This window comes from Lithobates pipiens, unplaced genomic scaffold (assembly GCF_037356315.1).
Source record: "Lithobates pipiens isolate NorthernLeopardFrog02 unplaced genomic scaffold, aLitPip1_a1.2 Scaffold_19, whole genome shotgun sequence".
Classification (NCBI taxonomy): domain Eukaryota; kingdom Metazoa; phylum Chordata; class Amphibia; order Anura; family Ranidae; genus Lithobates; species Lithobates pipiens.
The window spans coordinates 1,715,546-1,730,251 of record NW_027507764.1 but is presented as its reverse complement, the minus strand read 5'-3'; the positions used below and the strand labels follow the sequence as shown (position 1 = coordinate 1,730,251).

Below are 14,706 nucleotides of genomic sequence, written 5' to 3'. Positions count from 1 at the left end.
ACAAGCATCTTCATCTGTTGGACGACATAGACAAATACCCATGCATAGTCAATGCAAAATATGCGGTTATATCTTTCCCACCAATCACCAACAGCATCAAGATGAGGATCACCAAATCTACCCAGGCCCACTTGTTGGAGGTGACCAGTGCCAGCAGCCTGCAGACCTGTAAAGATACCATGGACACTCTGATTGAGAAACTGGCAGAACTTAATAAATTCACAATGGAAAACAAAGAGGATGTCAGTTCTGATAAAGAACATCCCGAAGACTCAACCTCTCAGAAACCCCAACCCCCGGAGGGCACCCAACTGTTGCTGGAACAAGAGGGCATCACCCGTGGCATGAATGGCAGCCAGAAGGTCCTCGCCCTGTCCCAGACAGACCTAAACCTGAGTGAGTCCCCCTTTGTCATCGTTCGTTGGTGTGAAATGTCTTCTCGTTTCTTCCAGCAACCAATCCTGTCCTTCAGTGGTCATATATCAAATGATAAAATGACGGACACGGAGTGGAAAAAACACTTTGCGTCTTTAGCACTTATACAGTAGAGATACACTAACACATCGAAACATAATTCATTTGTAAATTATTGACATTATTTATTTATATGTTGCTTGTTTTGTTTGCATTTTCCTAGTGTGCATATATACTAAATAAGTTACATTAAAGTCAACGGTCAAGCTGGCCTTTGGAAGAAAGTCTTCCTGTCCATAACACCTCCCTCTATATCTTCTGTTCTCTGAGAGATTGGTGTGGTGACCCTGGATTGGCCCTGGGACTATGCAGACACCATTAGATGAATGGTTAATCAACCACAGCTCAAGGAACACCCGAGCAACCTCTGGAGGAACCTTGGTTGAGAATGGCTACCCTAGAGGTTGCCAGGAATACCTTAAGAAGAGAGAAATGTTGGCATCTTAGATATGAAACCGCCGACACCAATGATCTTTATTAGCTATCTGGGATTCAGTCCGATGACCACAAATGTAGGGAGTAGGGATGAGCTCGGTGTTCACCTCGAACGCATGTTCGAGTCAAACATCGGCTGTCCGTCTGTTCGGTGAATTCAGAACTTTGTGGACCGTTTGCACCAAATTCGTGTGGCACAAACGGCCCACAATGCACTACGCCATCGCAGTGCATTGCCGGCTCATGATTGGCCAAGCATGCACTGTGACTCCGCATGCTTGGCCAATCACAGCGCCCGCAGCGAGGAGAGCCATAATTGGCCACAGGCAGGATGCCTGTGGCCAATTATAGCTCAGGGGGGTTTAGTACACGCCCCACACTATATAAGGCATCCAGCGCAGCGCCCTTGTGTAGTGTGTTCCGGCGTGCAGGGAAAGAGAAAGATAGGCTGGGACAGTGTTCTTTTCTCAGGCATCTTAAAGTTAAAGTGGGTGCTGTGTGCCTCCAGCACAGTATACACCTGTATCTACCCTTTATTGCTGTTTTTCTCTAATTAAGGCATCTGCAGGAGTTAGTGGGTGTTGTGTGCCTCCAGCGCAGTATACACCTGTATCTACCCTTTTTTGCTGGTGTTCTCTAATACAGGCATCTGCAGGAGTTAGTGGGTGTTGTGTGCCTCCAGCGCAGTATACACCTGTATCTACCCTTTTTTGCTGGTGTTCTCTAATACAGGCATCTGCAGGAGTTAGTGGGGGTTGTGTGCCTCCAGCGCAGTATACACCTGTATCTACCCTTTATTGCTGTTTTTCTCTAATTAAGGCATCTGCAGGAGTTAGTGGGTGTTGTGTGCCTCCAGCGCAGTATACACCTGTATCTACCCTTTTTTGCTGGTGTTCTCTAATACAGGCATCTGCAGGAGTTAGTGGGGGTTGTGTGCCTCCAGCACAGCACAATATATACCTGTATCTACCCTTTATTGCTGTTTTTCTCTAATTAAGGCATCTGCAGGAGTTAGTGGGTGTTGTGTGCCTCCAGCACAGTATACACCTGTATCTACCCTTTTTTGCTGGTGTTCTCTAATACAGCCATCTGCAGGAGTTAAAGTGGGTGTTGTGTGCCTCCAGCACAGTATACACCTGCATCTACCCTTTATTGCTGGTGTTCTCTAATACAGGCATCTGCAGGAGTTAGTGGGTGTTGTGTGCCTCCAGCACAGTATACACCTGTCTACCCTTTATTGCTGTTTTTCTATAATTAAGGCATCTGCAGGATTTAGTGGGTGTTGTGTGCCTCCAGCACAGTATACACCTGTATCTACCCCTTATTGCTGTTGTTCTCTAATACAGGCATCTGCAGGAGTTAAAGTGGGTGTTGTGTGCCTCCAGCACAGTATACACCTGAAGATACCCCTTATTGCCGGTGTTGTCTGTTGCATATCTTGCATATTAGCCTTTAAAATGAGCACTTTTGATTTTGAACGTTCGAGTCCCATAGACTTTAATAGGGTTCTAAAGTTCGTACGAATTTTAGGTCCGTTCGAAGGTTCTGGTGCAAACCAAACCGGGGGGGTTTTGGCTCATCCCTAGTAGGGAGCTTCTCCCCAGTGATCATCACACCAATGTGCCTCGAGCTGAAGATATAGTAAGTAAGTAAGTTTCCTCCTCTTGGCCTGCAATGGCTGACTACAAAGTCATGGAGAACGAGCTTGCTGGTTGCATAGATGGTGTATCTTCAGTGCTGGGAGAAGGTCATCAAGCGCCCAGAGCGAAGATGACAAATTGCACTTAATGATGTGAGCCCCTGATTGTCTTACCCACATTCAGAGTGCAGGGGAGTCTTCCATATCAAATCACTGTGTCCCGGGCAACTGCCCCTTCCTTGTCCCAGCCCTGTGTATCTTATATGAAGGTTTGTCACATGGGGCAGTCTTTTACCCCTAAGCATATTATACATATATTGTACATACTGGTATCAATAGTTTACAGAATGTTACATTGTACTAAAGAACAAACTAGCTTTTGGAGGAAGTCTTCCTGTCCATAACGCTCTTCCTCTCTATCCTCTTCTCACCAGGAGATTTGGCGTGGTGACATCTTTCCATAGATTGTTCTGCTGGTCCTTACATTGGATGGTCCCGGACTTCCATCACATCCTTTGGTAACAAATACAATAAATAAGAAAGTCGCAGTTCTTCCCTCCGCTGTCTCCGGGGGCTGTTAGGTCAGCAGAACAGTCTGGCAGTTCATGGCGGTCCGACTCGGCCCCCAGGTCAGAGTGACATTTCTCAGGTTAAATTGTGTGGCGAACATCAAACAGGCCTAAAAGACAAGAAGGACGGGAGACGTCGGTCAGCCATTACTCTGACATCCCCAAGCAGATTATTAAAGTAGAACTAAAAGCAAAACTATTTTATTTTCTCATTTTGGATGAGTAATGGAGGGTTGTAATCCTTGCCCGTTTTTTTTTTTCTTGCCATCTGAGTCCCGTGTACAACATATATTTAATAATTGGACACGTAAGCTTGAACCACCCGAGTTTTGGATAGGTTTGCTTTGAATAAGGAACTCAGCGATATGTTGCCTCCTCACCACCTGCTTTGACCCACCGAATTACAACCGCGTACATTGCTCACGGTTGTGGCACGGCTGAATGGGTCGCGTTCGGTGCCGGTACCACCTGCCGAGTGCGAATTGCCATTTATTTTTTGTTGGCCACACAAAGTCCACCAGGCATGTGTAGCTCTGAGCGGCTGCATTTCCTTGTTTAGGTGAGCAGTCGGGGGGGCGGTATAAAGACCACCTGCTTTTACCTAATCCTGGCTGCCCTTGTGGAGCCCCCCCCCCCCCTCCCCCAACAGTCAGGTAAATGCAGACAAATTTAACAGCATTAGGAAGGGTGGCTGTCACCACTTTCCATAATCTCTGGATTTTGTATATCTGGCATTGTGGCTCCCTATGATACTTCTTTACTAGAACCCCCCCCCCCCATCCTAATACAGGCATGCAAATATATTAACCACTTGCTGACTGCGGATAGGTTTGCCACTTTTTCTTCAAGCCAAACCCGAACGCCTTAGCAAAAATATATATTTTATACACTATAACAGTGGTTTCCAAATTTGGGCCCTGGGGCCGGAAGCGGCCCTTTGCTCGCCTTTATTGGGCCCTTGAGTCATTGTTCCTACCATTGACACCAACAATGGGCAGTATTCCTTCCACTGACATCAACGATTGGGCCAACGACAACAAAAATTGGGCACATTTCCTCCCATGGACACCAACTGCTTCTCCCCCTAATACCAAAGATCGGGCATCGTTTGCTCCCACTGGGCACAGTCCGGCCACCCTAAAGTCTGAAGGACAGTAAACCGGCGCTTTCTTTAGAATGATTGGAGACCCCTGATCTATAGGATTGTAACAGGCTTGGGACACCTTTGGGCACTCCAAAGAAAATAGTAATGTGGCATGCATAGTGCCCCCCTCACCCTCCTATGGGGCCCTGTTCTAAGCCACATTCCTGTCTATTGTGTCCGGGTGGACTGAAACCCGAACACATGATTCCCAACCCGAACTGTCCGGGTGAATCCCGAACAGGTGGCAACCCTAACTGCGGATGGGCGGCCCATACAGGCAAAGCGACATCAAAACCCACTGGTACGTCACTGCCTGTCCCTGAGTTTAGGATGTGCGCCCCCCCCCCCCCTTTCCCCCAACACCCCCAGTGATTGTACACAGAGGGAGTTTGCCAGCAGGTCCCGGCCAATAATTCACGCCCGGTTCAGACTAATGCGGTGCAGCATTCACAGCAATTTCGCTGCGGGTCCTGCACCGCATCAAAATTTCAACCCGTTCATGTGAACCAATTAAAGAGGCGGCCCTTCCATTAAGGACGCACGGGTGCAGACCCCCCCATCCATTGCCCCCTTCATCCATTTAGGACACCGGCATATGGATTATAATGTGGGGGGGGGCTGTTTTTTTTTTTTTTGAAGCACTGATTAATAGACTTAAAATAATGTGGGCCCAGGTTGCAAAGAGTGCACTCCGATCCCACCCAGGTGTGTTACAGGAGTGAATGAATATTACACCGATCCTCCTACTCCCGGCCAATCAGGAAGTGGGTTTCGACACCGGTCACTCGATTGGCTAGAAGAACGGGCAATCCTATTGGATGCCAAGGAGGAGGGGGGGAGGAGCTGGAAGCTGCCATGGACACCGGAGCCGAGCCGCTGCACCACACTGCCTGCCACCCGGCATGATGGGGTAAACAGGGGTGGGTGCCACTCGGGGAGGGGGGGGGGGGGAGGTTGACTGTTTGCCACACCCCCAAAAAAAAACACCAGCCGCCACTGGCGGAGTGCTTGTTAAGTTAATGACACCCTGAAATTGGTTTGCAAAATGCAGTGGGATTTACAGAATCGGATCGCATGGATGAGAACACCCAATGCGATCCAATTCTGGTGCAGACAAAAAAAAAAGGGGGGGGTCTTGCAGGAGTTTGGTGTGAATCCAGTGCGATTTGAGCCATACATAATCCATGGCTCAAATCGCACCCCAGAGACACTATATGTAATTCGCACGGGAGATAGTAGCCACAAAACCACGTTTGTCCCTGAGGAAGCCAAACGGCGAAACATGTAGGATAAAGATGTGGGAACAACTATTGGAGCTACAATAACCCGTCATGAATGACCATAAAGCTGCTCATGTCTTGTATCATATTGTTTTTATGTTCCCTTGTAACTTTAATAAATTGTGATTTTATTCAATTTGGTATGTCCTTGTACTAATTGCCCCTATAAAGTCCCACCCTCCCCCCCCCCCCCACTTTGTATTTTCTATACCCTTACGGGGACATTGGTGCTGTAACACAGTATTTTATAATTCTGGAGTCGACCACTTAACTACATACATTGTGCTCATAAGTTTACATACCCTGGCATAATTTATGATTTCTTGGCCATTTTTCAGAGAATATGAATGAGAACACAAAGACTTTTCTCTCACTCGTGGTCAGTGATTGGCTGAAGCCATTTATTATCAATCAACTGTGTTTACTCTTTTTAAATCATAATCAGAAACTACCCAAATGACCCTGATCAAAAGTTTACACACCCCAGTTCTTAATCCTGTGTATTGCCCCCTTTAACATCAATGACAGCTTGGAGTCTTTTGTGGTATTTGTGGATGAGGCTGTTTATCTTCTCAGATGGTAAAGCTGCCCATTCCTCATGGTAAAAAGCCTCCAGTTCCTGTAACTTCTTGGTCTGTCTAAGCCCTTGTACACACGGGTCAGAGATTCCGACAACCAAATCTGTCGGAGTAATTCCGGAAGAGGTCCGGAAGCGATGTTGCATACACACGATCGGACTAAGTTGTCGGAAAATCCGATTGTACATAACGTGATGACGTTATTTCGTTACGACGGGACTACGTTCAGCCTAGTAGCCAATAGCTTTGGTCTAGCAATTTGATCTGAGCATGCGTGGTACCTTGTCCATCGGAGTAGGCTACACATGATCGGAGTATGTCTGATCGGAGCATTTTGTCGGAAAATATTTCCAGTGAGTTGGAAAAGTTGGTCTGACGGATGTTCAGACGGAAACAGTCCGATGCAGACCACACACAGTCCGAATATCCGACAAAACGCTCCGATCGGAAACATTCCGACGGAATCTCCGACCGCGTGTACAAGGGCTAACATGAACGATACGTTTGAGATCTCCCCAGAGTGGCTCAATGATATCGAGGTCAGGAGACGGAGATGGTCACTCCAGAACCTTCACTTTATTCTGTTGTAGCCAATGACAGGTGGACTTGGCCTTGTGTTTTGGATCATTGTCATGTTGGAATATCCAAGTACATCCCATGCGCAGCTTCCTGGCTGATGAATGAAATGTTCCTCCAGTATTTTTTGCCATCAATTTTGACCAGGTTTCCTGTGCATTTGTAGCTCACACATCCCCAAAACATCAGCGACCCACCTCCGTGTTTCACAGTAGGGATGGTGGACCTTTCTTCATAGGCCTTGTTGACTCCTCTCCAAATGTAGCATTTATGGTTGTGGCCAAAAAGCTCAATTTTGGTCTCATCGCTCCAAATGACTTTGCGGCAGAAGATTTGAGTCTTGTCTCTGTGCTGTTTGGCGTATTGTAAGAGGGATACTTTGTGACACTTGCGTAGTAATGACTTTCTTCTGGCGACTCGACCACGCAGCCCATCTTTCTTCAAGTGCCTCCTTATTGTACATCTAGAAACAGCCACACCACATGTTTTCAGAGAGTCCTGTATTTCACCTAAAGTTATTTGTGGGCTTTTCTTTGCATCCCGAACAATTTTCCTGGCAGTTGTGGCTGAAATTTTAGTTGGTCTACCTGACCGTGGTTTGGTTTCAACAGAACCCCTCATTTTCCACGTCTTGATTAGAGTTTGAACATTGCTGATTGGATTCTCAATTCCTTGGATATATTTTTATATCCCTTTCCTGTTTTATACAATTCAACTACCTTTTCCCACAGATCCCTTGACAATACTTTTGTTTTCCTCATGACTCAGAATCCAGAAACGTCGGTGCAGCACTGGATGAAAGATGCAAGGGTCTGCCAGGAGTCCAGAAACTCATTGTGACCTTTTATACACACACACTAATTACAAGCAAACAGATAACAGATAATAGGTGAGGATGGGGACCTTTAACCCTTTCCCGCCGAGCGTACGCAGATGTGCGTACTCGGCTTCCAGGGGGTATACCGGGATGATGCCCGCACCTGCAGGCATCATCCCGGTACTGTTTTTTGCAGCAGGCGATTGGCTATCCAGGCATAACAACCGATGCGGCTAAAAGCCGCTCGGCTGTTATGCCGGAGGAGCGGGGGGGGACGTCCCCCCCTCCCGCCGCCTCCCGCCGCTGTTACCGGTGCTCCCGCTCGATCGGGAGCACCGATTAGTGATCCGTCGGCTCTGGCTGCCGGGGAGGAACTGGAACGAAGCCGTAATCGGCGTCATCGCAGTCTCCTCATCGTAAACACGGAAGCGACGTCATGACGTCACTTCCCGTTTACTCGGCTGCCAATGGCGCTGGTTTTAAAAAAATATCCGGTATTCAGAATCGCAGTTTTCGGCGATCTGAATACATAGAAGTGTAAAGGAGGGGTGGGGGGGGGTCTTTTAGACCCCCGATCCCTCCATAAAGAGTACCTGTCACCACCTATTACGGTCACAAGGGATGTTTACATTCCTTGTGACAACAATAAAAGCGATTTTTTTTTTTTTTTTTTTAAACAATTTAGTCATTTTAAAATAAATAAAATAAATAAAAAAATAAAGAAATTTTTTTTAAAGCGCCCGCCGTCCCCGCGAAGCAAAGAAAACGCATACGGAAGTCGCGCCCGCGTATGTAAACGGTGTTCACATCACACATGTGAGGCATCGCCGCGATCGTCAGAGCGAGAGCAATAATTCTAGCACTAGACCTCCTCTGTAACGCTAACCTGGTAACCGTAAAAAAAATTTAAAGCGTCGCCTATTGAGATTTTTAGGTACCGTACTTTGTCGTCAATCTACAAGTGCGTGTGATTATAAAGTGTGACATGTTTGGTATCTATTTACTCGGCGTAACATTATCTTTCACATTACGCAAAAAAATTGGGCTAATTTTACTGTTTTTTTTTTTTTTTATTATTCATGAAAGTGTCCCTTTTCCCAAAAAGTTGCGTTTAAAACACCATTGCGCAAATACCGTGTGACATAAAATATTGCAACAATCGCCGTTTTATTCTCTAGAGCCTCTGCTAAAAAAATATATATATATAATGTTTGGGGGTTCCAAGTAATTTTCTAGCAAAAAATATGGATTTTAACTTGTAAACACCAAATTCCAAAAATAGGCTTAGTCATGAAAGGGTTAATAGCCATTCAAACCCCTTTGTGTCAACTTGTGCGCATGTTATCGGGCAAAAATCACCGGGGTATGTAAACTTTTGATCAGGGTCATTTGGGTAGTTCCTGTTGTCATCATGATTTAAAAAGAGTAAACACAGATGATTGATAATAAATGGCTTCAGCCAAAAACTGACCATGAGTGAGAGAAAAGTTTGTATTATCATTTATATTCTCTGAAAAATGGCCAAGAAATCATAAATTCTGCCAGGGTATGTAAACTTATGAGCACAACTGTGTATGTCCTGCACCGCATCAGTGTGAACTCAGCCTTATGGCCAGGACCTGCTGATCGGCTGTGTCCAATCACAGCCCAGAGCCCTGTGTTGGCAATCAACACAGAGTTCTGTACAGAGGAAACAATCTCTATGTTTCTAATCCTTACAAAGCAGAGACAGGAAACAAAGAGATCTTTAGTAAACAGCAGCGTACATTACATATTGTTAGGCACGCATTTAACCCCTTGAGTACCCTAGATGTTAACCCCTTCCCAGACAGTGTCATTAGTACAGTGACAGTGTATATTATTAGCACTGATCACTGTATTAGTGTCACTGGTGATGTCAGTGGCAGTTACTCAGCCCCAAAGTTATAGTGTTTACAAACTATGGGACATTTTTAATTTACATTTTTTTATTTTAATTTTTTTACTACCGGTAGTAATGGTGGTGATCAGTGACTTATAGCGGGACTATGATATTGCAGTGAACAGTAACTGACACTAATGCCGCGTAAACACGGTCAGGCTTTCCGGGCAGAAAAGGTCAGATGGAATAATTTCATCGGATATTCCGATCGTGTGTGGTCGCGGGTCCCGTGGACTCGATCGCCGCGGGGATACCCGCGATCGTCTCACGGGGGCTGCTGAACGGAGAGATGCCGTTGTAAACAGCATCTCCCCGTTCTGCCTAGCAACAAGTGACGCTGATCTCTGCTCCATGTGATTGGAGCAGAGATCAGTGTTCACTAAATGAAAGCCCAGCCCCCCACAGTTAGTAACACACCCCTAGGACCACTTAACCCCTACACTGCCACCCACTGGTTAACCCCTTCACTGCCAGTGTCATTTACACAGGAATCACTGCATTTGTATAGCAGTGATCCCTATATAAATGACAATGGTCCCAAAAATGTGTCCAAAATGTCCGATGGGTCCCCCACAATGTCGCAGTCACAATAAGAATCGCTGATCGCCGCCATTACTAGTAAAAAAAAAAAAAAATTAATAAAAATGCCATAAAACTATCCCCTATTTTGTAAACGCTATGACTTTTGCGCAAACCAATCAATAATCGCTTATTGCAATTTTTTTTTTGACCAAAAATATGTAGAAGAATACGTATCGGCCTGAACTGAGGGAAAAAATTTTTTTTTATATATATTTTTGGGGGATATTTATTATAGCAAAAAGAAAAAAATATTGCGTTTTTTTTTTCAAAATTGTCGCTCTATTTTTGTTACTAGCGCAAAAAAATAAAAACCGCAGGGGTGATCAAATACCACCAAAAGAAAGCTCTATTTGTGGGGGAAAAAAAGGACGTCAATTTTTGTTTGGGAGCCACGTCGCACGACCGCGCAATTGTCAGTTAAAGCGACGCAGCGCCGAATCGCAAAAAAAGGGGGCTGGTCCTTTGGCTGCAAATTGGTCCGGGGGGGCTTAAAGGGGTTGTAAAGGTTTGTTTTTTATTTTCTAAATAGGTTCCTTTAAGCTAGTGCATTGTTGGTTCACTTAACTTTTCCTTCGATTTCCCTTCTAAGGCCGCGTACACACGTGGGAACTGTTCGCCCAACTTTGTCCGTCAAACAGTTTCAGCGGACAGTCCGCTCAAAATTAGCATGGACGGACTTGGCCACACACGATGAACGAACAGTCCGCTGAAACCGTGCGCGATGACGTGAACGGCACGTACGACGGGACTAGAAAACGACGTCCTATACACTGCAATGCAAACTTCGGCGTGTAAATCCTTTCTGAGCATGCGCGAGACTTAGTTTGACGAACAAGCCTACACACGGGCGGACTGTCCGCTCAAACCAAGTTTCAGCGGACAGTTTTTCGGAATTTCCGAAAAACTTTGTTCGTCAGACTGTCCGCTGAAACTGTCCGCTGAAGCCCCACACACGAGCGGACTGTCCGCCCAAACACTGTTCAGCGGACAAAGTTGAGCGAACAGTCCGCCCGTGTGTACGCGGCCTCAATGTTTTTTTTTCTTTGTTTTCTTTGTCTGAATTTCTCACTTCCTGTTCCTCCTCAGTAAGCTGTTCAGTAAGCAGGTCTGGCTGACTAAACACCACTCCGGATGATGGTGTGAAGTTTACTGAGGAGAAACAGGAAGTGAGAAATTCAGACAAAGAAAAAAACATTTAGAAGGAAAATCGAAGGAAAAGGTAAGAGAACCAACAATGCACTAACTTAAAGGAACCTATTTAGAAAATAAAAAACAAACCTTTACAACCCCTTTAAGTGGTTAAGAAGAACAGCCACCAGTGGTAAGAAAATGTAGGGATAGATGGGAGGTGGAGGTATCCGGCATTCAAGGGGAAGAATGGGATGACATGTGGAACCACTCCTTTCAACATTTGGTTTCTGCAAGAGATAGACGATTTCACTTTGGCCAGACTGTCTGCTATCTATCCATCTGCTTTGACTTTCAGCCAGAAGACTAGGTTAGTTAGTACGGTTGTTATCTGTATTTGTGGAGCATGTTTTTTGGTCGTTGGAGTGGCTTGATGTTGTGTCAAGGCCACTCTCCTGTACTGTACAGTGTCTCACAAAAGTAAGTACACCCCTCAGTCACATTTGTGTAAATCTTTTCTCCTCTCTTTTTCATGTGACAACACTGAAGAAATGACACTTGTCTACAATGTAAAGTAGTGAGTGTACAGCTTGTATAACAGTGTAAATTTCCTGTCCCCTCAAAATAACTCAACACACAGCCATTCATGTCTAAACCGCTGTGGCAACAAAAGTCAGTACACCCTAAGTGAAAATCTCCACATTGGGCCCAATTAGCCATTTTCCCTCCCCCCGGTGTTATGTGACTCGTTAGTGTTACAAGGTCTCAGGTGTGAATGGGGAGCAGGTGTGTTAAATTTGGTGTTATCGCTCTCACTCTCTCATACTGGTCACTGGAAGTTCAACATGGCACCTCATGGCAAAGAACTCTCTGAGGATCTGAAAAAAAGGGAATTTTTGCTCTACATAAAGATGGCCTAGGCCAGTGATGGCGAACCTTGGCACTCCAGATGTTTGGAACCACATTTCCCATGATGCTCATGCACTCTGCAGTGTAGTTGAGCATCATGGGAAATGTGGTTCCAAAACATCTGGAGTGCCAAGGTTCGCCATCACTGGCCTAGGCTATAAGAAGATTGCCGAGACCCTGAAACTGAGCTGCAGCACGGTGGCCAAGACCATACAGCGGTATAACAGGACAGGTTCCACTCAGAACAGGCAACAAAAGTCAGTACACCCCTAAGTGAAAATATCCGTTGAATGATGACAAATCTCCATAAGCGATGTTTAAAAAAATTCTACAGGTTGCATGTTTTGAGTTACAGAGGAGGTCTAGGACAAGAATTATTGCTCTCACTCTAACGATCGTGGTGATACCTCACATGTGTGGTTTGAACACCATTTTCATATGCGGGCGCTACTCGCATATGCATTCGCTTCTGCACGCAAGCTCAGCGGCGCGGGGCACATTAAAAAAAAAAAAAACATCCTATTTATTTGACTTTTTATTTTATACACTGTTCTTTACAAAAATAAAAAATAAATGTGTCACTTTTATTCCTATTACAAGGAAACATCCCTTGTAATATAAAGAAAAGCATGACAAGACCTCTTAAAGTGGTGTTGCCACCAAAAAAATTAAAACTGCTTAAAATTCGTAAAAAAAAGAAAAAAAAAATAATTTGCAAAAAAAAAAATAATTTTTTACTCACCTCTAAATACCGGTTGCTAGGGGGTCCCACGTAATCTGCCTTCCTCATTGCCCGGGCTGGTGACATCACTTCCCCTCGCGCCGCACATTCACCTGGGACCTGTCATGTGTCCCAGGTGACTGTACGGCGTATCACGGCGCCCTGCGCCGCTCGCGCATGCGCAGTGGGTGCCCGGCTGTGAAGCCACAGCCGGGTGCCCACAGTATGCATGACGGCGCCACGAGCGGAGCGGGGAGCGAGGGGGGGGCTTCGTTCCCCCGCATCGCTGGACCCTGGGGCAGGTAAGTGTCCGATTATTAAAAGCCAGCAGCGCCAGTATTTGTAGCTGCTGACTTTTAATTTTTTTTTTTAGGGGGTACCCCACTTTAAATATGAGATCTGGGGGGTCAAAAGACCTCAGATCTCATATTTACACTTAAATGCAATAAAAAAAAAATGTAGTTTGAAAAAAAAACTTTCCATTTACGAGCTATGGGGGGAAGTGACATTCCTACGTATGTTCCACCCTGCAATGGTATGGAGCCAGGTGGGGGCCATATTCCCCTCACTCAGCTCCATACCACAAAGGGGGCAGGATCCGATTGCCTCTGCTTCTGCCGGGGTCTCCGGTAAGAGGCAGAGGGCACCGGAGCGCGGCGGGAAGGGGGGGCCCTCTCCCGCCACCAGTAAAAGTGATCTCACGGCGAACCTGCAGCAGAGACCACTTTTACCTGAAAGCGGACCGCCCGCTGAAGAAATGGATACTGGGGTTATGCTAGCTAGCTCCTGACATAACAATGATATTCCACTTCAAAGTGCTGCCGTATAATGAAGGTGGGGTGGTCCGTAAGTGGTTAAATTCTGCTGCAATGCAAGACAAAACTTCTACTCTGGCAAGGGGACTGCTGTGTGAGTTTGTAGCATAATCCATCTCGGAATCAATCAGTGAGCAGTAATTATGTGCAGTAATCGCCAACAATCAATCAGTTAACAGTAATGATGTTCAGTAATCTCCAGCAACCAATCAGCGAGTGGTAATTTTGAGTAGTAACCTCTAGCAACCAATCAGTGAGTGGTAACGATGATCAGTAACCTCTGGTGAGCAGTATTATGTGCAGTAACCTCTAGCAACCAATCAGTGAACAGTACTGATTTGCACTAACCTATAGCAACCCATGGGTGAGCAGTAATTATATGCAGTAACCTCTACCAAACAATCGGTGAGTGGTATTGATTTGCAGTAACCTCTAGCAGCCAATCAGCGAGTAGGAGCAGTAAGGATTTGCCGTAACCTCTAGCAACCAATGGGTGAGCAATAACGATGTGCTGTAACCACTAGAAACCAAATAGTGAATGTTAATGATGTGCAGTAACCTCTAGCAACCAATCAGTGAGTGATAATTATGTGCAGTAACCTCTGGCAACCAACGGGTGAGCAGTAATGATTTGCCGTAACCACTAGAAACCAATCAGTGAGCAGTAAGGATGTTCATAATCTTTAGCTACCAATGGGGGAGCGTTAATGATGTGTAGAAACCTCTAGAAGTTGATTGGTTAGTCGCAAGGATGTGCAGTATCCTTAACCACTTGCCGCCCACCCTAGAGGCAAATGGCGTCTGCAAAGTGGTTTCAAAATCCTGACCGGACGTCATATGACATGATCAGGATTTTGAGCCCCCGGGGGCGCGCATCACGGCGATCGTTGTTGCGGGTGTCAGTCTGACAACCTGCAACTACGATCTCGGTTAAAGAGTCTCTGACGGAGACTTTTTACCATGTGATCAGCCGTGTCCAATCAAAGCTGATCACAGTGTAAATAGGAAAGGCCGGTGATCGGCTTTTCCTCACTCGCGTCTGTCAGACACGAGTAGAGGAGAGCCGATCGGCTGCTCCTCTGACAGGGGGGGTCTGTGCTGATCGATTATCAGCACAG

At 45.9% G+C, this 14,706-nt stretch overlaps 1 protein-coding gene across 1 annotated transcript in view; it reads right to left on the bottom strand.

Annotated features, from left to right (window-relative positions):
* Nucleotides 1–871: 871 nt before the first annotated feature.
* The window catches only part of LOC143997891 (uncharacterized), a 43,927-nt gene continuing 30,092 nt past the window's right edge, over nucleotides 872–14,706 (bottom strand). Inside the window, exon 3 of the mRNA XM_077493717.1 lies at nucleotides 872–891. Within this exon, the coding sequence (XP_077349843.1) occupies nucleotides 872–891 (20 nt within the window). The remainder of the gene's footprint in view (nucleotides 892–14,706) is intronic.